Raw genomic sequence first — 20,264 nt, forward strand, 5'->3', positions numbered from 1 at the left:
GAAATGAAATTGTCATTGGTCTTTATTTATAGCATTTTCACGCTGGCTCTCTCTCCATTTTTTTGTGGTTAAAACAAAATCCACCTAAACACCACCTTATTTTAACAAAATCTCTTAGGATATGCTGATGGAATATTGAACTATCTAACGAGTGGTTCCCTTAATTTTAAACGTTTTTGGTTACATCGTTTTTTTCAGCGATCACGTATATTACTATCCTCTGCGAATGATTCCACACTACAACTTAGAGATCACCTCTACGATCTTTTGTCGGTAACAAAAGTTTTCAATATTGATTGAGCATTGACTAACGATCGTCGAATGGAGGAATTTGAATGTGAGAGCATAATGAGTGATGAATAATAAAAAAATGTAGTGAAACAAGTGCACATTATGTAATTCTTCTTGTACCCGAGACCGTTAGCCGTGTGTTTTGGCACGTCGTCATAGTTCGTCATGAAAGTTAAAATAGTATTGATAGATTTTTATATAAAAAAAGAACAACAAAATGGAATAAAGAAGTCCTGATAAAGCATCGACAGGGTTTTGACTTTGTTTTTCTCTTTTGTGTTAATGGGGGATACCCGATACTGATATCACTGTAAGGCACTTTAATAAACAATGGTACCTTCAATTATCATGCGCTCGGATTGTACCTTCGCAGTTTCAGTTGAATTCCCTACTGTCCCAGCTCTTCGTACGGAATCATTTCCGTAACCGTGGACCATTTTTTGATTGACACGTATAGGAAAATGGCAGCCATGAACACCCCGACGGAACCAAAGAAGGTGGCCACGTAGATTCCAAGCGATGGCAATGCTAGAGCCAACTGAAATGATTGAAGCAGATGCACAATTTAAATACCGTACAGTTGCAATCAACATTTGGTTATAAAACACTTACCTTAGCTTGCTCGGCAAGTTCCTGCGTAAGGGTGGCTCTCTGTCGGAACCATAACATGGGCACCATCAAATCTGGAACATTTTCGAAGAAGCTGTGAAAAGGAGAAAAACAATTTAATGACAATCATCGCAAGAGAAGAATTTTCGTCCATCGAAATAAAACATACCCAATACCCTTCAGATTCTGAAGATGTTCATTTATCTGAAGCTGAGCGCGTACGTCCAACGGAATTCCGGTCGTCGGTTCGATGGCCATGTAGAACTCATGCTCGGTTCGATTCGGGTGCATGCCGTCCAGCGAACTGCGGTAGCTTTCGTCCGCGAGGTAGAAATGCGGGTATGAAACAAACGTCGGCGAGCCATACTTGCAAGCAGAGGCATTGAACAAACCCGGCTTCAAATCGGGACAGTGGCTGGAATCCGCATTACACCAGCAGCTCGCTTCTGGGTACTTGGTCCCGTTGTCGAACACCCGCTCATCTCCGACGTACTTCGTGCCGCGGACGTCGTACAGCGAAACCTCTTCGCTAGCCTGCAGCGTAATCGAACGGCAGATATCGGACGGAAAGAGCGTAATGTTGGTGGGCGTCACCTTGTTCGCTGGCCACAGTTCGCCGCTTGTACCGTACACTTCGCCGCACCGTCCACTGTACATACCGGTCCGGGGTGATCCGTTCCACTGGGTAAGGAAGCCGGTATTTTGCAACCCATCTGCACCGGTACGCATCGTGAATGACCCATCGAACGTTTCACTCAGATTGCGTCCAACGAACCAACCAAACTTATCGAAAGGAATGTTCAGTCCGGTAACGTTGAGGGTTTTCAACAGATCCAACAACGGGTCTTCTACGCCATCGAAAAGCAGTTGCCGGACTGGCTTATTTTTCCACATCAATGATCCGTGCGTATTGAGCACAACATTGACACCATCTTTTATCATCCAATTTGAATTGCGCATCAGATAAGCCGTGTTCTGGGAATAGAAATTAAAGAGATCGTTTACACCGACCGGAAATTGTCGTTGAAAGTACAACACTTACCAGCGTGATAACGTTCAGGTTGGTGATCACATCGTCCAGCGATCCCTTGGACAGCTCGGGAACAAAATGCCACGTCCGACGTTGTTGGAACGTGACGGTACCATTGTCATTCCACACCAGATTCACTCGCTCGTGCAACTCGGAGAAGGTATACGGTCCCACCTCGACGAAGTTGGGCTTCACCGAACGGTTGCTCAGCTGGTCCGCGTTGGTCCAGTTGAACAGGTAGATTTCCAGGAACATGGGTATCGGCGTCCGGATCCAGTTTTCGTAGTTCGACGATCCCGGTTTGACGACCAGCTTCTACGGGTGGAAAAAAGAGCGTTTAGAACGGCGTCCCACAGCTTGTTGGCAGGGACAACACCTACATCATGCAGAACCTTCTCCGACATGGATGGCCACAGTACGCCCAAGGTGATGGCTGCCAGAATCAGGAACGCCGAGCAGCCGAGTGATACCATTTTTTTCTGTAAATTTGTACATGATGAACACATGTTTGCGGTTGGTATCGAATGCTTTTTGGTTTCGGTTAAGATCGATGGGTGTCGTTGACGATTGCTTTGGTGAAATACGACACTGTCTTTCAGGTCAACGCTACATTAAAGCGGGCTGCAAAGAACGTGCACGTTCTGTGGGGGAGAAACATGAAAATAAAAGAAATGTATCTTTAGGAAAAAATCGCATTGATGTTACGGATTGCGCTGAGTTCGCAAATGTACACCGAACAAACCGGTGGCACATTGACGACTCATTATTTGGTTGCCGTTATTATCTACCATAGCTATCCGAGCATTTGGTGACTCATCCACGAGGTTGCAGACTTAAAGTAAAAGATTTTTCTCTTTCTTACTCCGCCTAGCGTATTGGACAGCGGTCATTTGCCCGTACCATGCTCTTTGTTATCACCCCATTGCCTAGATGTTGCAGGAAAACAAACTATGTTCCATTGAAACAGATAACGAATATAGCAATGCGACTGAGTGCACTTTTACTGAAGGAGACTAAGGGGAATAATAGGATTACTGATTTTGCGTGTCACGAACCGAGCACATAACACAGTCGTATGTAACGATAAGTAATCGAATTATAATATTTTTTAAAGACATTTGAGACTCCATAATATCGGTATTATGTTGGTGCCAAAAGTTGGTAAAAAGCAAGCAACGATTCCGTTTTTCCTCTTCTGTATGTTATCTCCCTTGGCAGATAGAAAGATCATCCTGTCTTGAGACGAATAACGATCGGAAATGGAACTTGGCTCCACGGTTGCATGCTCTACTGTGCAATTGTGTTGCAATCTTACGATCCTCGTAAGCTTCAACAGCACCGATTCGTTTCAAGTGGCATTGGCATGTTTGCTGGTCGGCAGTGTTATTTAATGCGTCGCGATGATTGAAAATTGCAATCTATACAGGTCGTCACTTGCAAGCGATAATCGCACGAGGAGCTTAGTTCCTATGATAAGAAATGTTTGTGGTTGCGTGTCTAAATAAAATTCTTGCTGCTTAGTGACCCTGAGAGGAAGCACCTACGTGTTACGGTATCGCTTCCAAATACAGACGATCGTAAGCACTGTGAACCGAAAATGATCGCTGTTACACAACGGTACTGTTATATAAAATAAGTTGAAAGTTGGAGGGTAATTAAATCTATTATGTGTACACAACCGCACTGTATCGTGGAAGGTAAAATGATTTACGTTCTTCGCTAAATTAGTATGATTCATACTGCTCTATCGACAACCAAACATTGCACCGTCACGACGATAAAATTGGCTTTGAAAAAGCACCTGATCAAACAGGAAAGACTAGAAAACCACTTGTTGGCCGTTTGTGCACTTGTGTTTTGTTTTGTAAGAATAAACTACCTTGGCAAATCAATATTCCGTTTGTTGGCTTAAATTACAATACGAATTATTACCTACACCGCGACCACAGACGAGTTGTTTACTACTGGCGAACGAACGAACTTCCTATTCTGTTTGCGAGATAAAAACAACTGACGACAAGTGTTGGTAGAATCGGGGTTCGGAAGATTCCAAAATTCGATCCCTACACGGATTCTAAAGATTTGGATCCCACTTGACCGATTCTAAAGATCTTATTCGATTAGGATTCGAATCAGACTTGATTTGTTTGGGACTTGAGTGATTTGAGTCGAATTAGTCACATAACGAGTTGATCTATAGACAATGTAATTGATTTCTGTTCACTCAAATCGAAAGCTGGATAGAATGGATTATCGGACATAGATTGAGTTTTTTGCGCGATTTGCATGTTAGGCTCTAGAAAAAATCCTTGAAACTAGTTTTTACAAACAAATACAGTAGAATATTGATTATTAGAGTTGTTATACCCAACCAAACCCTTTTAGACCACGGAATGGCAATGGTTCAGACCAGGGCCAGACCATTTTTATATATATACTATATACCATATATACTAAAATAACTGTGCCCGATTTTCAATGCCTGCCAAGAACATTCCCGGTTGACAAAAATTCAAATTTTTTGCAGCTGTCATGTAGTACCAGCAAGTTTTTCCATGGCAGATAGCTGGGACTCTTGCTGGAACTACATAGTACCAGCAACAATGTCAATTTCTGTCAACCGGGTTGTTTCCTTACGTGAATAGATTTTCATGATTAACAGAACTACTTACCTGAACCTGGAACTACTTAGGTGAATCTCACATTGGAAGTGTATGGCACGTTTTTATTTCTGAAAAGCGAGCTGTGATTTGATGAGGATTCAGATTAGCATAAACAATTTCCAGACCGACATTTTATTGGTTTACATCGAGACGATGTCGCGGCTGTTTCTTGGATTGGGATTCGGATTTGGGGATTTGGTTTGCCCACCACTACCACCTTCTGTTTGCTAGATGACAATAAACTGGCGACTTTGGTGTTGTCATTCTTCAACAGGTTCGTTCCGTTCACTTTATGAATTGTGAGTTCGACTTGTTCAATATATCTGTCGTATTGTTCAAATAATCTATAGCGTATAATCACGTTTCAGATGGTTTTTAACGTGGTTTCCACGGGGAACAGCCAAGTTAGTTAGATTTTACGGAAACATATGTTTTTCTAGCATAATTCAATATCGAACATTTTTCATCATCTTATCAACGCTATACATCTAGAGAAATTGTTGTCCGTTACCCCTGGCCACCTAGGGTTGTAGTAACAGCTGTAACTAAAAAACATAGCAACCATAGTAAACAACTTTGAACTTGATGTGATTGCTTACTCGGTACGTTGTTTGAGACACTGGAATTTTGTAGGTTTTGTTTCGAATAATAAACGTTTAATATTCAGAATTTATCCATTTTGGTTACCCATTTTGCGTAGTGTTTTCGCAATGCTTTTCTATCCGGAAATAAGTATACAAAATGAGTTGAAAAAATTGGTATGTATGGCTCAAAGTTGGCCAGATAAGGTTATTGAACTCCTGCAATATTTTCATGCCCTGCAGATGTCATGTGCGGATCAAGCGTACGATTACGAACTGGAGCAAAAACGTGAAAGGTATTTAATATATGATTTAATTTTATGAGTTCCAAACGTTTGAAGTTGTTTATTTGTAGACTTCGAACGCTATTACAATCTGAGGAGGAGCTACTGGGCCGTGAAATCATGCAAAAAATACAAGAAGAGGAAGCAACACGTTTACGAGTAAAACAAAACGCTCTGCTAACCGCTAAACAGGACCAGGAAAGGCAACGTGCCGAATTTGTTAAAAACAAAATGATACAACTGAAGCTGTAAGTAACCTAGCGAGCTTCTTATGGTTGTAATTAGATTTCATAAATATGATTTTATATTTTGCGAAACTAGAAACAACTGTGACGAAATAAGGTGCTTCATGCAGCAAAAATATCACGAAGAATCCAAAAAGTGCCAGCTGGCACAGATAGAAGATAAAATGAAACTGAGACAGGCAAAAATGGACGAAGAAAGAATGTGGATGGATGTTCACGTGCGGAAGTATAAGATGGATGTACGTTATACGTGTATTTAGGTTTTTATTCGGTACTTATTAGTTAATTTTTCCCATTGCAGCTGGAAAAGGAGCTCTCAGAAATGCGGGAACGAAAGATACTGGAACAGAAAACACTACAAAACATTCAAAATCAAATCAAAGAAAAATCGTTACGAGCTGGCCAGGAAAAGATCGATTTACAGAAAATTGTATGTGCTTCTTTGCCTTTCCCCGATCACGACCCAAAGCTGAAGGTGATGGATAAAATAGATTTAGCAGTGGAACTCAAGGATCAGATCAATTTTCGCAAAGAAATGGAACGCCGCCGGGAGGAACAAGATAAACAGGCTAGCCGGGAGATGAACGAAAGGCTGGCTCGGGAGCTGGAGCAGGAACGAATATCCCGCAGAGCAGAAGAGGATGTGTTAAGAAAGCAAAAGGATCAATTCTACCAGTATTCAAAACATGTTCAACGACAACGGCAGCTCGAGGAAGGCAAAGTGGAAAAGTTAATCAACGATACAAGAGAAAAATTTGCGCAGGAAAATCTAGAAGCGTGCCGGTTGGAAAAACAAAAACGTCTCCAAATGGCTACCGTTGCTTACGAAGGTCAACGATTGCAGATCGCCGAAATGGAAGCGCGAAAGGCGCGGGAACGCGAAGCACGACAACAGGAAGCTCTGCGGGAGCGTGAGTTTCAGGAAAAGAATCGCCAGGAAGCGGAACGCGCCGACTACCGAATCCAGACAGCGGTTCAAAAGTACAGGGATACGCTGAAGGAGCAGATTAAATCGGCCACACTGGAACGAGCGGAAAGAAAACGTTCGAATCAGATGGAAACGAACAGACTGATTGAGCGCAGTTTCGATGAATTGAACTTTGTCCACAGCTATGTGAAAGGATCTTTCGAATCCCATTTCAAAAGGCACCCAAATCTATCACTAATGAAAAAGAAATACTAGTTCACACTCTGAATGTAGGTATTAAATACACCAAATGTTTATTAAAAACAATTGCTTTGTGTTTTCGAAACTAAATAAAATAAATTGTACATTTGTATCACAATCTAACATTGAATTTCACCTTACCAAAGAAACTGAAGTGAAAATCTAGAAAGAAATTGCGGAATTGCTCGAGAAGCAGACAGATTGAAAGGGCTTTATCGATAGATGCGGTCGGAAGAAAAACGGTCTGGGCATCATATCGTTGGCGTTGAACGTCTTCTAACGATCTCTATTGTGAAGCTGTAAACATCGAATCGCTGGGTAAGGACTAAACAGTGTTCCAACAGAATTCAAGCGACGATGTAGACATGTCTAGGTAAAAAGAATTAAAAACATTTTTAAGCTTTTTTTACTAGAATTTGTACATCCACCATTTGTTTGTAGAAAAATCCACCTTTCTTACACATCTCCAGCAATTTCAGGATCCAAGCTCACAACAACCTGGTCGGAAAAATCATCATGCTTTCTCGTTCTGTCTAATTGACAATTGTTACCAACGAAACGAGAAAGCATGATGATTCTGTCGGCCAGGAACTTGCTCAATTCTGAAAATCATTTTTATTCGATAAAGTTTTGAATTATTTCGGATAATATAACTCGTTACAGAGGATAGATATTTGAAAACCGCGCTCTTCACGATATTGAAATTTACTATTTTTCTGAGAAATTGGATTGGTGTTTGACTCTCTCCAATTGTTCCAGAATAATAGTTTTTATTGAGGCCTGCATTTTGCAACGAGAGCTAATTTTGCACAATGATTTGGGTAAATGCGGACAGGCTGTGATTAATTTATGCTACATACAGTGCATTGCTGTCACATTCTCCCCTGTGTTTGAAGACGTATTCTATTAAAAAAAAAACGAAAAGATCAAGTTACACATACCGTGCCATAAACCATGCAAAGTCTAGTATACTTTTTGCGTGCAATGTGTAAATGGAATGTGTAAATGTTTTTGTTAGTTTTACTTATCGATTACTTTAATATGTTGATAGATGATAGTGACTTAAATATGATGATTTTTATAGTTTTATAAAATATAATATTTATATTCTTCTTCTTCTTCTTCTTCTTCTTGGTGTAACGACCTCTTGGTCAAGCCTGCCCGTTAAGGGCTTACGAGACTTGTTTCCCTGTTGTACGTGGATAGTCCTCTCGTACAGGGGAGGGTCCGGTCACGGTTGGCATTCGAACCCACGCCGTCGAGGTGGTCAGCCCCGGCGCTCATGGGCCGATTTTCTAGCCGGCGCTACCGCTCGGCTGTTGCGGACCCCCGCGAAATATTTATATTATGATGAGTAATATTTTATCTAGTTCTGTTCCGGCCGTCTTGCCAAGCAGGCCTATGTCTATGTTGGTAAATGTATGTTATACTTGAGTTAGTTTTAAGATGTGTTTGCATAGGCTAGCAATCTGCTATCAATAAACATTTAAGCAATACTCACTGTTACTTGCTGCACAATTGTAAGCGCTCATGTAACAGCTGTTACCAAACGTGATGTCTTTACCTGTACCATTGCTTGGTTGGCAACAAATTGGAGCATACAGAGCAGGACATATTTCGAAGCATTGTGAATACAGTACCAACCCATCAGTTGCAGAGCTAGTCAAAGCGACGACCAGAAGTACTACAAATAAAGCATCAAAAATCGATTATATTTAAAAATAGCATTTGTTTTAAACATTTGTTTTGTTAATCATTTGAACGTTGAGTTTATTCATAGGAAAATTAAAGATGGTTGTATTACCTGAAATAATAGTAACGGAACGCATTTTCTTGTGACGCTGTTTTGTGTTCAACGAGAAAAGCTTAACGAAACGTTTCTTTATTGTACGCGAGCTGCTTGTAAACTGAGAAATGTTGCCAACTCGCCCAGTATTTGAATTAAAAAAAATGATATATTTATGATGACAAAGTGTGGTGTTACCATGAACGAAAGCTGATTGTGCCTGATTCATTTGCACTTCACCGTCTGTTGATGTGTCGGCTGAATAAACCCTTTCACAGTTTCGTATCCGCCTCGAGTCTCACACGGACAAGAAAAGTGCTTTGTATCTTTGTTCGCTATCCGGCGTTGGTATAAGCAGTAGTGGCTTCAACTTTGTGCATGTTTCAATATTTTTGTAGAAGTATGAATAGGCTTTCGACAGTGATCTCAAAATTGTTCATATTTTTAAAGGCCTGGAAAAACAATATAATTTTACATATGACAAATGTTGGAAAAATATTTTTTTCTCATTTGTACAGTAGAGAGATTAAATATAAAGCTTTACTAAAATATGCGATCGAACGACGAAACCTGTTTTGTTAAAGAGTTTAACTAAAAACTCACGATTGTTACCCCGGGATAATAAAGAAAGACATGGTAAAATTCTTGTCGGAACGAAAGATTAGGGCAGAATAGTGTCAAGTTCGTAGTTCAAGTAGTGTAGTTTTGCCTATATAACGCCTATATTGTTTAATAAGTTCGGTATTTTGATCTGAGCGTTACCACATTTAAATATTTGAAATTCAAAAGAAGTTGTTCGAAAATATAAAATATGCTATTATGTATACCTCAAAACCTTGCAGAAAAACGACAGAACTTCGCTGTGAACTTTCTCAATAACTAGAAAATATGTAAAGATCTATTGTTACACAAACTGAGGTGTTTTGAAAAGACTTTTCATTTAAGGGGTCACATGCTCAAATTGGTTCAGCATTCATAAAGTTATTTACAAATTTGTTATTTCAGCAGAAAATACCAAAAAAGGTTTCTGTACCTACGCCCCATTAAATTATTTATTTCATAAACTAAAAACCTCGACGGTGTGGGTTCGAATCCCAACCGAGACCCGACCCTCCCCTGTACGGGAGGACTAACTAATCACGTACACATAGGGTAAAAAGTCCTTAACGGGTAGGAATGACCAAGAGGCCGTTACGCCAAGAAGAAGAAGAAGAAACTAAAAATTACAGAAGAATCTTTGTTGTACAGAGTTATCTGTCTTCAAAAGACCTTTCATTTAAGGGGTCTTCTTCTCTTCTTCGAGGCGTAACTGCCATGTTGATCATGCCTGCCCGTTAAGGGCTTATTGGACTTTTTACCCTATGTGTACGTGATTAGTCAGTCCTCTCGTGCAGGGGAGGGTCCGGTCTCGGTTGGGATTCGAACCCACGCCATCGAGGTGGTGAGCCCCGGCGCTCATGGGCCGATTTTCTAACCGGTGCTACCGCTCGGGGGAACATTTATACCCTTATTAGACGAGGGCATTTTCTGTCATCTTTGCCCAGTATTTTTCTGCCAAAATTGGCTTTTGACATAAAAATGCTGTCCGCTCGTGTAATAACTCAAAGTTCCACAAAATGTGTTTTGCAGTTAATTGATCATTTTCATGTTTGAATTTAGCGTATTTTTCAACCTAGTGTAACGAACAAAATCTGTTGCAAACAACAGAGCAAAAAGTATACAAATCGCCACTTTAACATAAAAATACTAGGCGAAAGAAAATCGAAACCAATCAATGTGTTGTCAATGGCCACTTGACACTATCTTCCAAAATCGACGGACAGAAATATTCCTCGTCTAATAAGGGTATAAGGGGTATGTTGCTGAAATTGACCGAGGTACTAAAAAGTTATTAATAAATTCATTATTTTAGCCATTATTTCAAGTTGTGACCAAGATTTTTGAAGTTTGTTGATGCCCCTAAATCCGAATCCCAATCCAAAAAACAGTCGCGACATCGAGACGATGTAAGCCACCCCGTTCACAGAAATTCAAAATGTTTGTTGTTGTCATGTAGTTACAGCAAGATTTACCATGGTAGATTGCTGGAACTCTTGCTGTAACTACATGACAGCAGCAAAAAAATACATTTCTGGCAACCGGGAGTTAACTGAAAGACCGGGCCCTTTTTGAGCTCGGGCCTACAAAGCGGCTGCTCGGTCCGCTCATACATAGGAAGATCCGCTCCTGAGATAGTAGTTACTAAAGAAAAGCCACTCTCCTCATTTACACTGTAAACAAGACACGCACCAGCTTTAGATGAAGTTGCCTCATAAAAAAACTGATTCTATACATCAATTCTAAAAATCATTTTTATTCGATAAAATTTTGAATTATTTCGGATAATATAACTCGTTACAGAGGATAGATATTTGAAAACCGGGCTCTTCACGTTATTGAAATTTACTGTTTTTTTGAGAAATCGGATTGGTGTTTGACTCTCTCCAATTGTTTCAGAATAATAGTTTTTATTGAGGCCTGCGTTTTGCAACGAGAGCTAGTTTTGCACAATGATTTGAGTAAATGTGGACAGGTTGTGATTAATTTATGAAAGATTCAATGCACTGCTGCCACATGCTCCCTTGTATTTGAGGACGTATTCTATTTAAAAAAAAAAAGAAAAGTTGAAGTTAAACATAACCATGCAAAGTCTATTACTTACAAAGTTGTATACTTTTTGCGTGCAATATGTAAATGGAGTGTGTAAATGTTTTTGTCATTTTTACCTCTCGATTACATAAATATGTCAATACTACGATATTATTTACTATATAATATTTATATTATTATGCGTAATATCTTATCTAGTTCTATTCCAGCCGTCCCAGCAATCTGGCCTATGTCTATGTACCCGGTTGACAAAAATTCAAATTTTTAGCAGCTGTCATGTAGTACCAGCAAGTTTTTCCATGGCAGATTGCTGGGACTCTTGCTAGAACTACATAGTACCAGCAACAATGTCAATTTCTGTCAACCGGGTAGTTAAATTTTTGTTATACTCGTGTTAGTTTTAAGATGTGTTGCTATAAATAAACATTCAAACAATACTCACTGTTACTTGCTGCGCAATTGTAAACGCTCATCTCACAGCTGTTACCAAACGTGATGTCCTCACCTATACCATTGCTTGGTTGACCACAAACTGGATCATACACAGCAAGGCACATCATTTCGAAGCATTTTGACTTCAGTGCCAATCCATCAGCGGCAGAGCTAGCCAAAGCGACGACCAGAAGTACTACGGAAAAAAGACCAACAATCGATTGTATTTTTTAACTTTAAAACATTTGGTTCATTAATCTTTTGAACGTTGAGTTCATATATAGGAAAATTAAAAATGGTTGTATTACCTGATATAACAGTAACGGAACGCATTTTCTTGTGACGCTGTTTTGTGTTCAACGAGAGAAGCTAAACGAAACGTTTCTTTATTGTACGCGAGCTGCTTGTAAACTGAGAAATGTTGCCAACTCGCCCAGTATTTGAATTAAAAAAAAATTGTATATTTATGATGAAAAAGTGTGGTGTTCATAAACGAAAGCTAATTGTGCCCGTCTTTATTCATTTGCACTTCACCGTCTGTTGATGTGTCGGCTGAATAAACCCTTTCACAGTTTCGTATCCGCCTCGACAAAGAAAAGTGCTTTGTATCTTTGTTCGCTATCCGGCGTTGGTATAAGCAGTTCCCAACGAGAAATTTTGACGTTATTTTGGGGTAAAAGAATTCTCTTCAGAACTGCCCGCTCTTCTTACCGCTTACGGCGTAAACCGACTTCTGAAAAGAAGTGTAAAACAATTCTCTTTATACTTGCGGGACGCCTCAAAAGAGAACGCTTTTGACGTGACAGTGCGTTTATAACATCTATTTCTGACTATAAAAACAAATGACAAAAAACGTATATAGTAGCTATAGTTACTTCAACTTTGTGCATGATATATTTTTGTAGAAGTATGAATAGGCTTGAATATCATGAAGCATTTCGACAGTGGTATCATAATTGTTCAAATTTTTAAAGGCTTGGAAGAACTATACAATTTTACATGACAAATAGAAGACAAATGTTGGGAAAATAGTTTTTCCTGCTTTTTACTTTAGAGAGTTTTCATTCGTAGCTACGAAATATGAAGCTTGTGTTGTTAGAGAGTTTAACTAAAAACTCACGATGGTTGCAACGGGATAATAAGGAAAGATACGCTAAAATTCTTGTCGAAACGAAAGATTAGTAGTAGTAGTTCAAGCAGTGTAATATTGCCTGTATAACGCCTGTATTATTTGATAACTTCGGTATTGGGGTCTGATCGCCACCACATTTAAATATTCGAAATTCATAATAAGTTGTTTCTTCTTCTTCTTCTTCTTCTCTTCGGCGAGGATTTACTCCAGTACGGCAATTGAATCCAGCTTCCTGGGCCTTCGCAAGCTAACTTGGAGACATAGACCTCTATTGGTTAAGGACTGGCAACTAAAGGCCGTATGTCCTGATTTTCTGTAGGCGTCACATTTTGACTGCCACCATGCGGCCAGGAACACTGCTAACCAACCACGCTAGTGAGCAGTCAAATTGTGGCTGTTCACCCGCCGTCACGAAAGGAATATTTCTTCCGTTTGTCAGACCGCACGAAACTCGTGATCCGCTTGATTACTCAAACAGCACAAGCTGTGCGTCGGCTAGGATTTCTCTGACTTGAGCTCCAGTTCGGCGCCACCACGCGGTCGTACCGTAGATAACCTTACTTTTCGGCTAACTATTTCAGGAACCTCGTGCATTGCTAACCATCCGCTCTGATGCAACGCCCGACTGGAACTAATAAGTTGTTTCGAAAATATAAAATCCGCCAAATATAAAATCCGCCAAATATCAAACTCATGCAGCAAAACGTCAGAACTGCGAAACGTCAATGGACATTTGTTTTAGTGATGAGGAAACTGAATCCTTACTGGGATTCGAATCTTTCGACCCAACTCCATTTTGAGATTCGGATCTACGAGTTCGAATCCCAATCCAAGGAACAGTCGCGACATCGAGACGATGTAAACCAACCAATGTCGGTCACACACTTCCATTGTGAGATTCACCGCTGTAAGCAGTTCTGTTGATTATGAACATCTATTAACGTAAGGAAACGATGTACTTCGCAGGTCATAGCTATTTTTGTATTTAACACTGCCACAAGAAGATGATCAATGGAGAGTGAAAGTTTTAGCAGTGAGCTAAATGGGTTGGATTGAGTAGAACACCTCGGATAATCGACATTCTATTGTATTTTTTGTCAAAAATAGGTTCCAAGAATTTTACTAGAGCCTGACTTGCAAATCGCACAAAAAACTTAATCTATGTCCAATCCATTCTATCCAGTGTCCGATTTGAGTTAACTGAAATCAATCACATTGTCTCTAGATCGACTCGTTACTTGACTAATTCGACTAACATTAAATTCAAATAGTTCCGGAGCAAGTGAGAATCGAATCAAATCAAGCCAAAGAAATCAAATCTGAATCGAGTCCTCATTCGAATTAAATCTTTAGAATCCGTCAGCTGGGATTCGAATCTTTGGAATCTGTCTAGGTATTGAATCTTTGAATCTTCCGAATCCTGCCAACACTAATTTGTTTACATTCGGTTTCTTAACTTGGTAGAAAGTCGCTCAACACTTGCTGTTTCGTTCGTGAAATAACTTTCCAAAGTCGTTGAATTGGGCGCTAAATATAATAAGCATCCTGTGCCATGAGTGATAAAGAAAAATCCCGTCGAAAAAGACGGACCAGTGAACCGGATGCTGAGGAACAGAATGGTGAGCCAAAGGAGAAGGCCACTCGGCCGGCGTCACCTGAAGAGAGCAAGGAAGACGACGAGGACGGCGATGACGACGGATGGATTGGCCCTTTGCCGTCGGCAGCCGCGCTACCCAAGAAGAAAAAAGGTATATATACATTTGCAGACATCGGCATGAATGGGAAAAGATTCATTTGCCTTCCTATCGTTTGTAGTGTTGCAGTTTGAAAAATTGTACATCGAAAGCCTGCCGGATTCAGAGTGCTACGAGAAATCGTTTATGCACCGGGACACCATCACTCACCTGGTGGTGACGAAATCGGAATTCATCGTGACGGTCAGTGTAGACGGTCATGTTAAATTTTGGAAAAAGATGGAGCTGGGTATTGAATTCGTGAAGCATTTCCGCAGTCATCTCGCCCCAATCGTCTGTCTGGCTGTGAATTGCGCGGGAACGTTCCTGTGCACGGCGTCGGTAGACAAGAGCATCAAAGTGTTCGATGTGATCAACTTCGATATGATCAACATGATCAAGCTGGAGTACGTGCCGTATCGGGTCGAGTGGATCCACGGCATGGGCGATGTGTTGAGTTATTTGGCAGTGTAAGGAAACTATGTTTAAGATATTTGATACAGACCATTCTAACATTTTTGCTTCTTTTATGTTACAGAGCGGATCAAGATTCGCCTGTCATTAGAGTTTACTCTGGCAACGGAACAAACACTCCACTGTATACGCTCGAAAAACTGCACACCAAACCGGTGGTGATGATGCGCTACAACTCCACCTTCGAGGTGACCGTTTCGATCGATAAAGCGGGTATTCTGGAGTACTGGTACGGGCCGCGACACGATTTTAAATTCCCCACCAAGCTCGTCCACTTCGACTCGAAGCTCGACACCAGCCTGTACGAGTTTGCGAAGAACAAAACGATCGTGACATCGTTAAGCTTCTCGCCGGATGGTAAGAAGTTCGCCACCATTTCCACCGACCGTCAGGTACGCGTGTTCGGCTTTCTGAGCGGGAAGCTGTTGCGTGTGTACGACGAAAGCTTGGCACGGTACAGTGAAAGCCAGCAGCTGTCACAAACGCTTTCGAACATGGAGTTTGGACGGCGGATGGCGAACGAGCGCGATCTGGAGAAGTCGGATGCGTTTGCGAATACAAACGTAGTGTTCGACTATAGCGGCCACTTTGTCATGTACCCGACGATGCTAGGAATCAAGCTGGTTAACATCGACACGAACCGGTGTGCAAAAATCATTGGTAAAAACGACAATTTACGACCATTGAATCTGGCATTGTTCCAGGTAAGTTGCCGGGTCAGTTAGCCAACGTTTGAAATCGCTGATTTTTTGTCTCCAATTTGTAGGGTAAAGTAAAATTTTCCAAAGCGGCAACAACCCTCGAACAAGAGGCATCGGACAATAAAGCTGCACAATCCACCCCAAACGATCCCACGCTGTTCTGCACAGCGTACAAGTAAGTATTGCATTATTGCAATTTTGAAATCAATTTGAATAGCGTTATCGAAAATAATTCTCTTTGATCATCGTAAAGGAAACAACGATTCTATCTCTACACGCGACGGTTGCCGTCCGACTTGCAGGACATGGAACGTGACGTGTTCAACGAGAAACCGTCCAAGGAGGACATTATTTCCGTCACCGAAGGGCAAGGTAAGTGATTGCGTGTTTTCGAGTAAAATTTCCACAGGTTTTTGATATTTAAAATGCGATTATTTGTTTCGCCCCGCACTCATATCGGTTACCAGGAGAAGGTAAATTAGATAGAATATATTGGTATCCAATCATGCACACGCACGTCAACACTACGTTCGATTTTATATATGAATTATGATGCTTATTTGACATTTTTATTTCTATTGCCTGCAGGAGTTCAAAAGATCTACGAAAACGCTGTACTGCACACCACGATGGGGGACATTCATATGCGTCTGTTCGGCAAAGAGTGTCCCAAAACGGTGGAAAATTTCTGCGTCCACAGCAAGAACGGCTACTACAATGGGCACCTATTCCATCGAGTGATCAAGGGCTTCATGATACAGACCGGCGACCCGACCGGTACCGGTACCGGCGGTCAGTCGATTTGGGGCGGGGAGTTTAAGGACGAATTCTGCTCGACGCTCAAGCACGATCGGCCGTACACGATCAGCATGGCCAACGCGGGACCGAACACGAATGGCAGCCAATTCTTTATCACCGTTCTGCCGACGGTAGGTATTGGGAATGGGTTTCGGATCGGGCGGGTCTATGACACTGGTTTATCATCATTTCTCCGTTACCTTCACAGCCTTGGTTGGACAACAAACACACCGTTTTCGGAAGAGTGCACAAGGGCATGGAGGTAGTGCAGAATATATGCAACGCGAAAACCAACCCCAAAACCGACAAACCGTACGATGAGATTCGCATCATCTCAATCAACCTATCGTAGGGGAATTGTAAAGGTAAAGTGCCCAATAAAGAATTCACAACGTGTGGTCAGGATTAAAAGATGACTCAAATAACGTTTAATTTAATCTACATATTTTGGGAAAAGTGTTTAACAAAAATGTTTCTACGTGGTTTGCTGGGGAAGTGGTGCGGGTGGTGAATAAGGTGGTGGTTTTTGGTATAGATCCGGGGACTTTATCACTTCATCGTACTTCGGGGGAGGAGGTGGTTCCGTATCTTTAGAAAAAAGGAAAAAATGAAACAAAATATCAAATTGTTTCTTCAATATGATCGTCCATTCCTATGTGTTTTTTTTCTTACATTCCGGAGGTTGACTCCGCTCGGACGATGCCTGTGCTCGTTGATCGCCCTGGTAGATGGTGAACACCGCGAAACGTTGCGATGAGGCTGTAAGAAATAAAATTGTAACAATACATTCCTACACTGTATTGTTTTCCAATATTAGGCATTGAAAATTATTCCTACGGGCTGATGATGATGGATCGCCAGGTCGGTTAACTGCTAGTCCGAAGTAGTATATTCGCCGCTGGAAAAAGATGACAAGTTAGTGTAAATAATAGAAAGACGATATCAAGCAGGAGCTGGGAAATTGATGTTATGCAGACAATATCTACTTGTCTTTTTTTTATTTGAAATCGTTAATGTTTGAACTTATCCCATACCATATGAAATTTTTTGAATAATTTTCCGGAAACACAAAATACCTCCGTTTTAACAAACCATCTGATTGAACAGAAGTTTCTAGAAATGAGTCGAAAAGTTGCGCATCGTTACAACGATTGCGCTTAGTTTTTGGACCTAGTTTCTTGGTTGGCAGAACAAAGTGGAATTCGATAAGTGGGACAGATAAGGGATGTGTTATTTCCACTTCAACGAAAAGATGGAAAGGTAAAAATTTCATTAACTAGAAATAATGCATGGCTGAGGATAGAAAAATGATTGTTTGTAGCACTGTGCGTTTATCAACGCTTAAGAAAGACAAACGTATCAACAAACATTGTAGTGAGGGTGCTTTGCAAATAGCGGCATGATTCGCGAAAATAAAACAAAATGTTAGCCAGCCGAATCAAGTGATAATAACATTTGAATTAAACAATGGCAATTTGTCGAGTCATCAGGTATAAATAACTGGTTTCAAACGGAACCAAAAATTAATACCGCAATAATTGTTCTACATCGCAGCTTTCTTAAATTTTTGTCGGAAATTGCTTGCTTCTCGTAGTACAGAAAAATATAAAACCTTGAATATTAAATTATAATAGCTTCAATATTAGAGCCTAAATATTAAAAGAAAAATATTAGGATAGAAAAGAAGCAATTCGTTTTTGTTTGTTCATTTTATCGAACATACTTTTCTTTATCTTGGAAAAGTTATATAAAGTTCTATTTACTTGGATCAGTTATTGATTCGATGAATATGTTTGCACATTCACCAACCCGATAAGGTTATCTCTCCGTTCTCAATCGCATTGCAACCGGTGGTGCAAGTGGCCACTTCAGCGAACGTTTTGAGATTTCCGTCAACTTACCAGCACGACAAAGAACAGCATTACCACCATGAACATCCACATCAGATGAAACACCCAGGACATGTTGCAGGATGCACTAGTGTCTAACGGTTGCGCAAATAAATAAAATCGAAAATGCCTCTCAACAGACAACCGCGCCTATTTTACACCAAGGTGAAGGTAAAAACAACCCCGTCGGATGCTAATTGGCTATTCAATACGGGTGAAAACGGTTTCAATTATGCCCAGTTATCCAGCGTGGTAGACGCACATGATGACGGTGATATCGGTTTTGTAGCGGTTTATTTTTGCGCGTCCGTCCGTTTCAGCATCAATCGAACTGTTTGTTGTCCATGGGTTTTTTTTTGTTCCCTTTTTTTTACTTTTCTCGTCACTTCGTCCTTTTTGCAGATTTTTTTTTTCAGATCAAACCGATTTTTGCTCAAATATTAACCCATCCCAACGAATGCCACAATTAAGCGGGATATTTGTGCTACCAGCATCCAGTGTGAACTATTTCCGGACGTGGGACACACACATAAAATTGCGTGATAAAAATGTCGATGCGTAATATCTTCTTTTTGGTTGTCCGTATGGACGTTGTTTCGGTTCCGATGCTACAAGGTTTTCGCTCGTGGTGTTTTTGATAATTATTTTGCTTTGAATGTTTGCAACTTTTAGCAATCAAAAGTGGAGCAATGTGGTACGGTAGGCGTGATTAACAAAGCAATTAAACTTTAACTGAAATTCACTGCAATCTTATTCAACTGTTGCACATGCACTACAATCGGTTGAACAAACGTTAACGCGAGCCGAGTCTCAGTAATACTGCGTCTAAAGCTAAACCTGATGGAGCTAACACTGTGCGGTTCTTCCTGTTGCGCTCGTTTCTGCGATTGTTCAGATTGGCCAAGTGGAAGTTGTCGATCGATAGAATATCCACTACCACCAGCTAGTAGTTAAAGACAAAAAAAGGCAATTCTTCCTTATCAAACGTTCGAAATAGATAATACAGTATGGTTTTCCAACACGAACGCAGCTATGAAAGCAGTATGTGGTGTACCTTGCTAGCCTTTATGAGCGAAATAGTCGACTTATTTTTGGTCATTTCCTCTTCAATGGGCCATGCTGATAAGATTCCGCCATTACTCGATGGCCCTTGGTGCCATGCGTTAGGGCAGTTCATCGTTTCGCCCGGCATTGTTACTCCTACGTTCGACGTACACCTTAGCGGTGCTGGTCACGAAAACATCTACCTTGCTTCAATTACTTGCACCTCGCTCGAAACTCGGTGCAACATTCCGCACCGAAGCACTCGACCCAACGCACGAGTACCGCGGCCATTAACGTCCGATTTGTGGGCTGAAGTGTCGGGATTAATTTTGCACCATTGACTCTCGACAGGATGCCACTTGATGCGTTGCGATGTGAACGATTGCGGAAAGGAGTGGTTGATTGGGTACCGCTGGGTTTGCTACAGCTGTAAGATAAATAAAAATAAGATTTCATACTTCATTGTGAGGGTCCGCAACAGCCGAGCGGTAGCGCCGGTTAGAAAATCGGCCCATGAGCGCCGGTTCTCACCACCTCGACGGCGTGGCTTCGAATCCCAACCCCCGGACCGGACCCTCCCCTGTACGAGAGGACTGACTATCCACGTACGTCTCGTAAGCCCTTAACGGGCAGGCATGACCAAGAGGTCGTTGCGCCAAGAAGAAGAAGAAGTTCATTGTAGCAAGGTTTTAACAACTGTGTACAATTAGATTAGAAATAAAATTATAATTTTTCAAAACTTTAAATAATGAGCT

General features: G+C 40.9%; 4 protein-coding genes across 4 annotated transcripts; 2 read left to right on the plus strand and 2 right to left on the minus strand.

Annotated features, from left to right (window-relative positions):
• Window positions 1–577: 577 nt before the first annotated feature.
• On the minus strand, window positions 578–2,448 carry LOC131282186 (protein croquemort-like). Its single transcript, XM_058311593.1, has 5 exons — window positions 2,311–2,448; window positions 1,943–2,245; window positions 1,070–1,875; window positions 904–994; window positions 578–829 (listed from the first exon to the last, which is right to left on the minus strand). Exons 1-5 carry the CDS (start codon window positions 2,434–2,436, stop codon window positions 680–682), a joined length of 1,476 nt encoding a protein of 491 aa, XP_058167576.1. The 5' UTR covers window positions 2,437–2,448; the 3' UTR covers window positions 578–679.
• Window positions 2,449–5,303: 2,855 nt separating this feature from the next.
• On the plus strand, window positions 5,304–6,886 carry LOC131281967 (trichohyalin-like). The gene is made up of 5 exons (XM_058311344.1): window positions 5,304–5,351; window positions 5,418–5,470; window positions 5,530–5,706; window positions 5,780–5,942; window positions 6,005–6,886. Exons 1-5 carry the CDS (start codon window positions 5,304–5,306, stop codon window positions 6,884–6,886), a joined length of 1,323 nt encoding a protein of 440 aa, XP_058167327.1.
• Window positions 6,887–14,329: 7,443 nt separating this feature from the next.
• LOC131282440 (peptidylprolyl isomerase domain and WD repeat-containing protein 1) lies at window positions 14,330–16,943 on the plus strand. Its single transcript, XM_058311910.1, has 7 exons — window positions 14,330–14,618; window positions 14,686–15,073; window positions 15,142–15,781; window positions 15,844–15,953; window positions 16,032–16,150; window positions 16,367–16,707; window positions 16,785–16,943. The coding sequence occupies exons 1-7, from the start codon at window positions 14,423–14,425 to the stop codon at window positions 16,926–16,928; spliced, it is 1,938 nt and encodes a 645-aa protein (XP_058167893.1). The 5' UTR covers window positions 14,330–14,422; the 3' UTR covers window positions 16,929–16,943.
• A 108-nt stretch (window positions 16,944–17,051) lies between these two features.
• LOC131293529 (uncharacterized) lies at window positions 17,052–18,540 on the minus strand. Its single transcript, XM_058321605.1, has 4 exons — window positions 18,478–18,540; window positions 17,414–17,474; window positions 17,249–17,335; window positions 17,052–17,164 (listed from the first exon to the last, which is right to left on the minus strand). The coding sequence occupies exons 1-4, from the start codon at window positions 18,538–18,540 to the stop codon at window positions 17,052–17,054; spliced, it is 324 nt and encodes a 107-aa protein (XP_058177588.1).
• Window positions 18,541–20,264: the final 1,724 nt, after the last annotated feature.

This window comes from Anopheles ziemanni, chromosome 2 (genome assembly GCF_943734765.1).
Source record: "Anopheles ziemanni chromosome 2, idAnoZiCoDA_A2_x.2, whole genome shotgun sequence".
Lineage (NCBI taxonomy): Eukaryota > Metazoa > Arthropoda > Insecta > Diptera > Culicidae > Anopheles > Anopheles ziemanni.

Bases quoted from the DNA above. Each gene is read 5' to 3' on its own strand.
- LOC131282186 (XM_058311593.1), bottom strand. From the start codon at position 2,436: ATGTGTTCATCATGTACAAATTTACAGAAAAAAATGGTATCACTCGGC. The intron at 2,246-2,310 runs GTAGGTGTTGTC...TTCCACCCGTAG, and splicing joins CGGAGAAGGTTCTGCATGAT to AAGCTGGTCGTCAAACCGGG. The intron at 995-1,069 runs GTATGTTTTATT...TCCTTTTCACAG, and splicing joins CAGAATCTGAAGGGTATTGG to CTTCTTCGAAAATGTTCCAG.
- LOC131281967 (XM_058311344.1), top strand. From the start codon at position 5,304: ATGCTTTTCTATCCGGAAATAAGTATACAAAATGAGTTGAAAAAATTG. The intron at 5,352-5,417 runs GTATGTATGGCT...CATGCCCTGCAG, and splicing joins AAAATGAGTTGAAAAAATTG to ATGTCATGTGCGGATCAAGC. The intron at 5,471-5,529 runs GTATTTAATATA...GTTTATTTGTAG, and splicing joins CTGGAGCAAAAACGTGAAAG to ACTTCGAACGCTATTACAAT.
- LOC131282440 (XM_058311910.1), top strand. From the start codon at position 14,423: ATGAGTGATAAAGAAAAATCCCGTCGAAAAAGACGGACCAGTGAACCG. The intron at 14,619-14,685 runs GTATATATACAT...TATCGTTTGTAG, and splicing joins GCTACCCAAGAAGAAAAAAG to TGTTGCAGTTTGAAAAATTG. The intron at 16,708-16,784 runs GTAGGTATTGGG...TTACCTTCACAG, and splicing joins TTATCACCGTTCTGCCGACG to CCTTGGTTGGACAACAAACA.
- LOC131293529 (XM_058321605.1), bottom strand. From the start codon at position 18,540: ATGTCCTGGGTGTTTCATCTGATGTGGATGTTCATGGTGGTAATGCTG. The intron at 17,336-17,413 runs GTAGGAATAATT...TATTTCTTACAG, and splicing joins CGATCCATCATCATCAGCCC to CCTCATCGCAACGTTTCGCG. The intron at 17,165-17,248 runs GTAAGAAAAAAA...TTTTTTCTAAAG, and splicing joins GCGGAGTCAACCTCCGGAAT to ATACGGAACCACCTCCTCCC.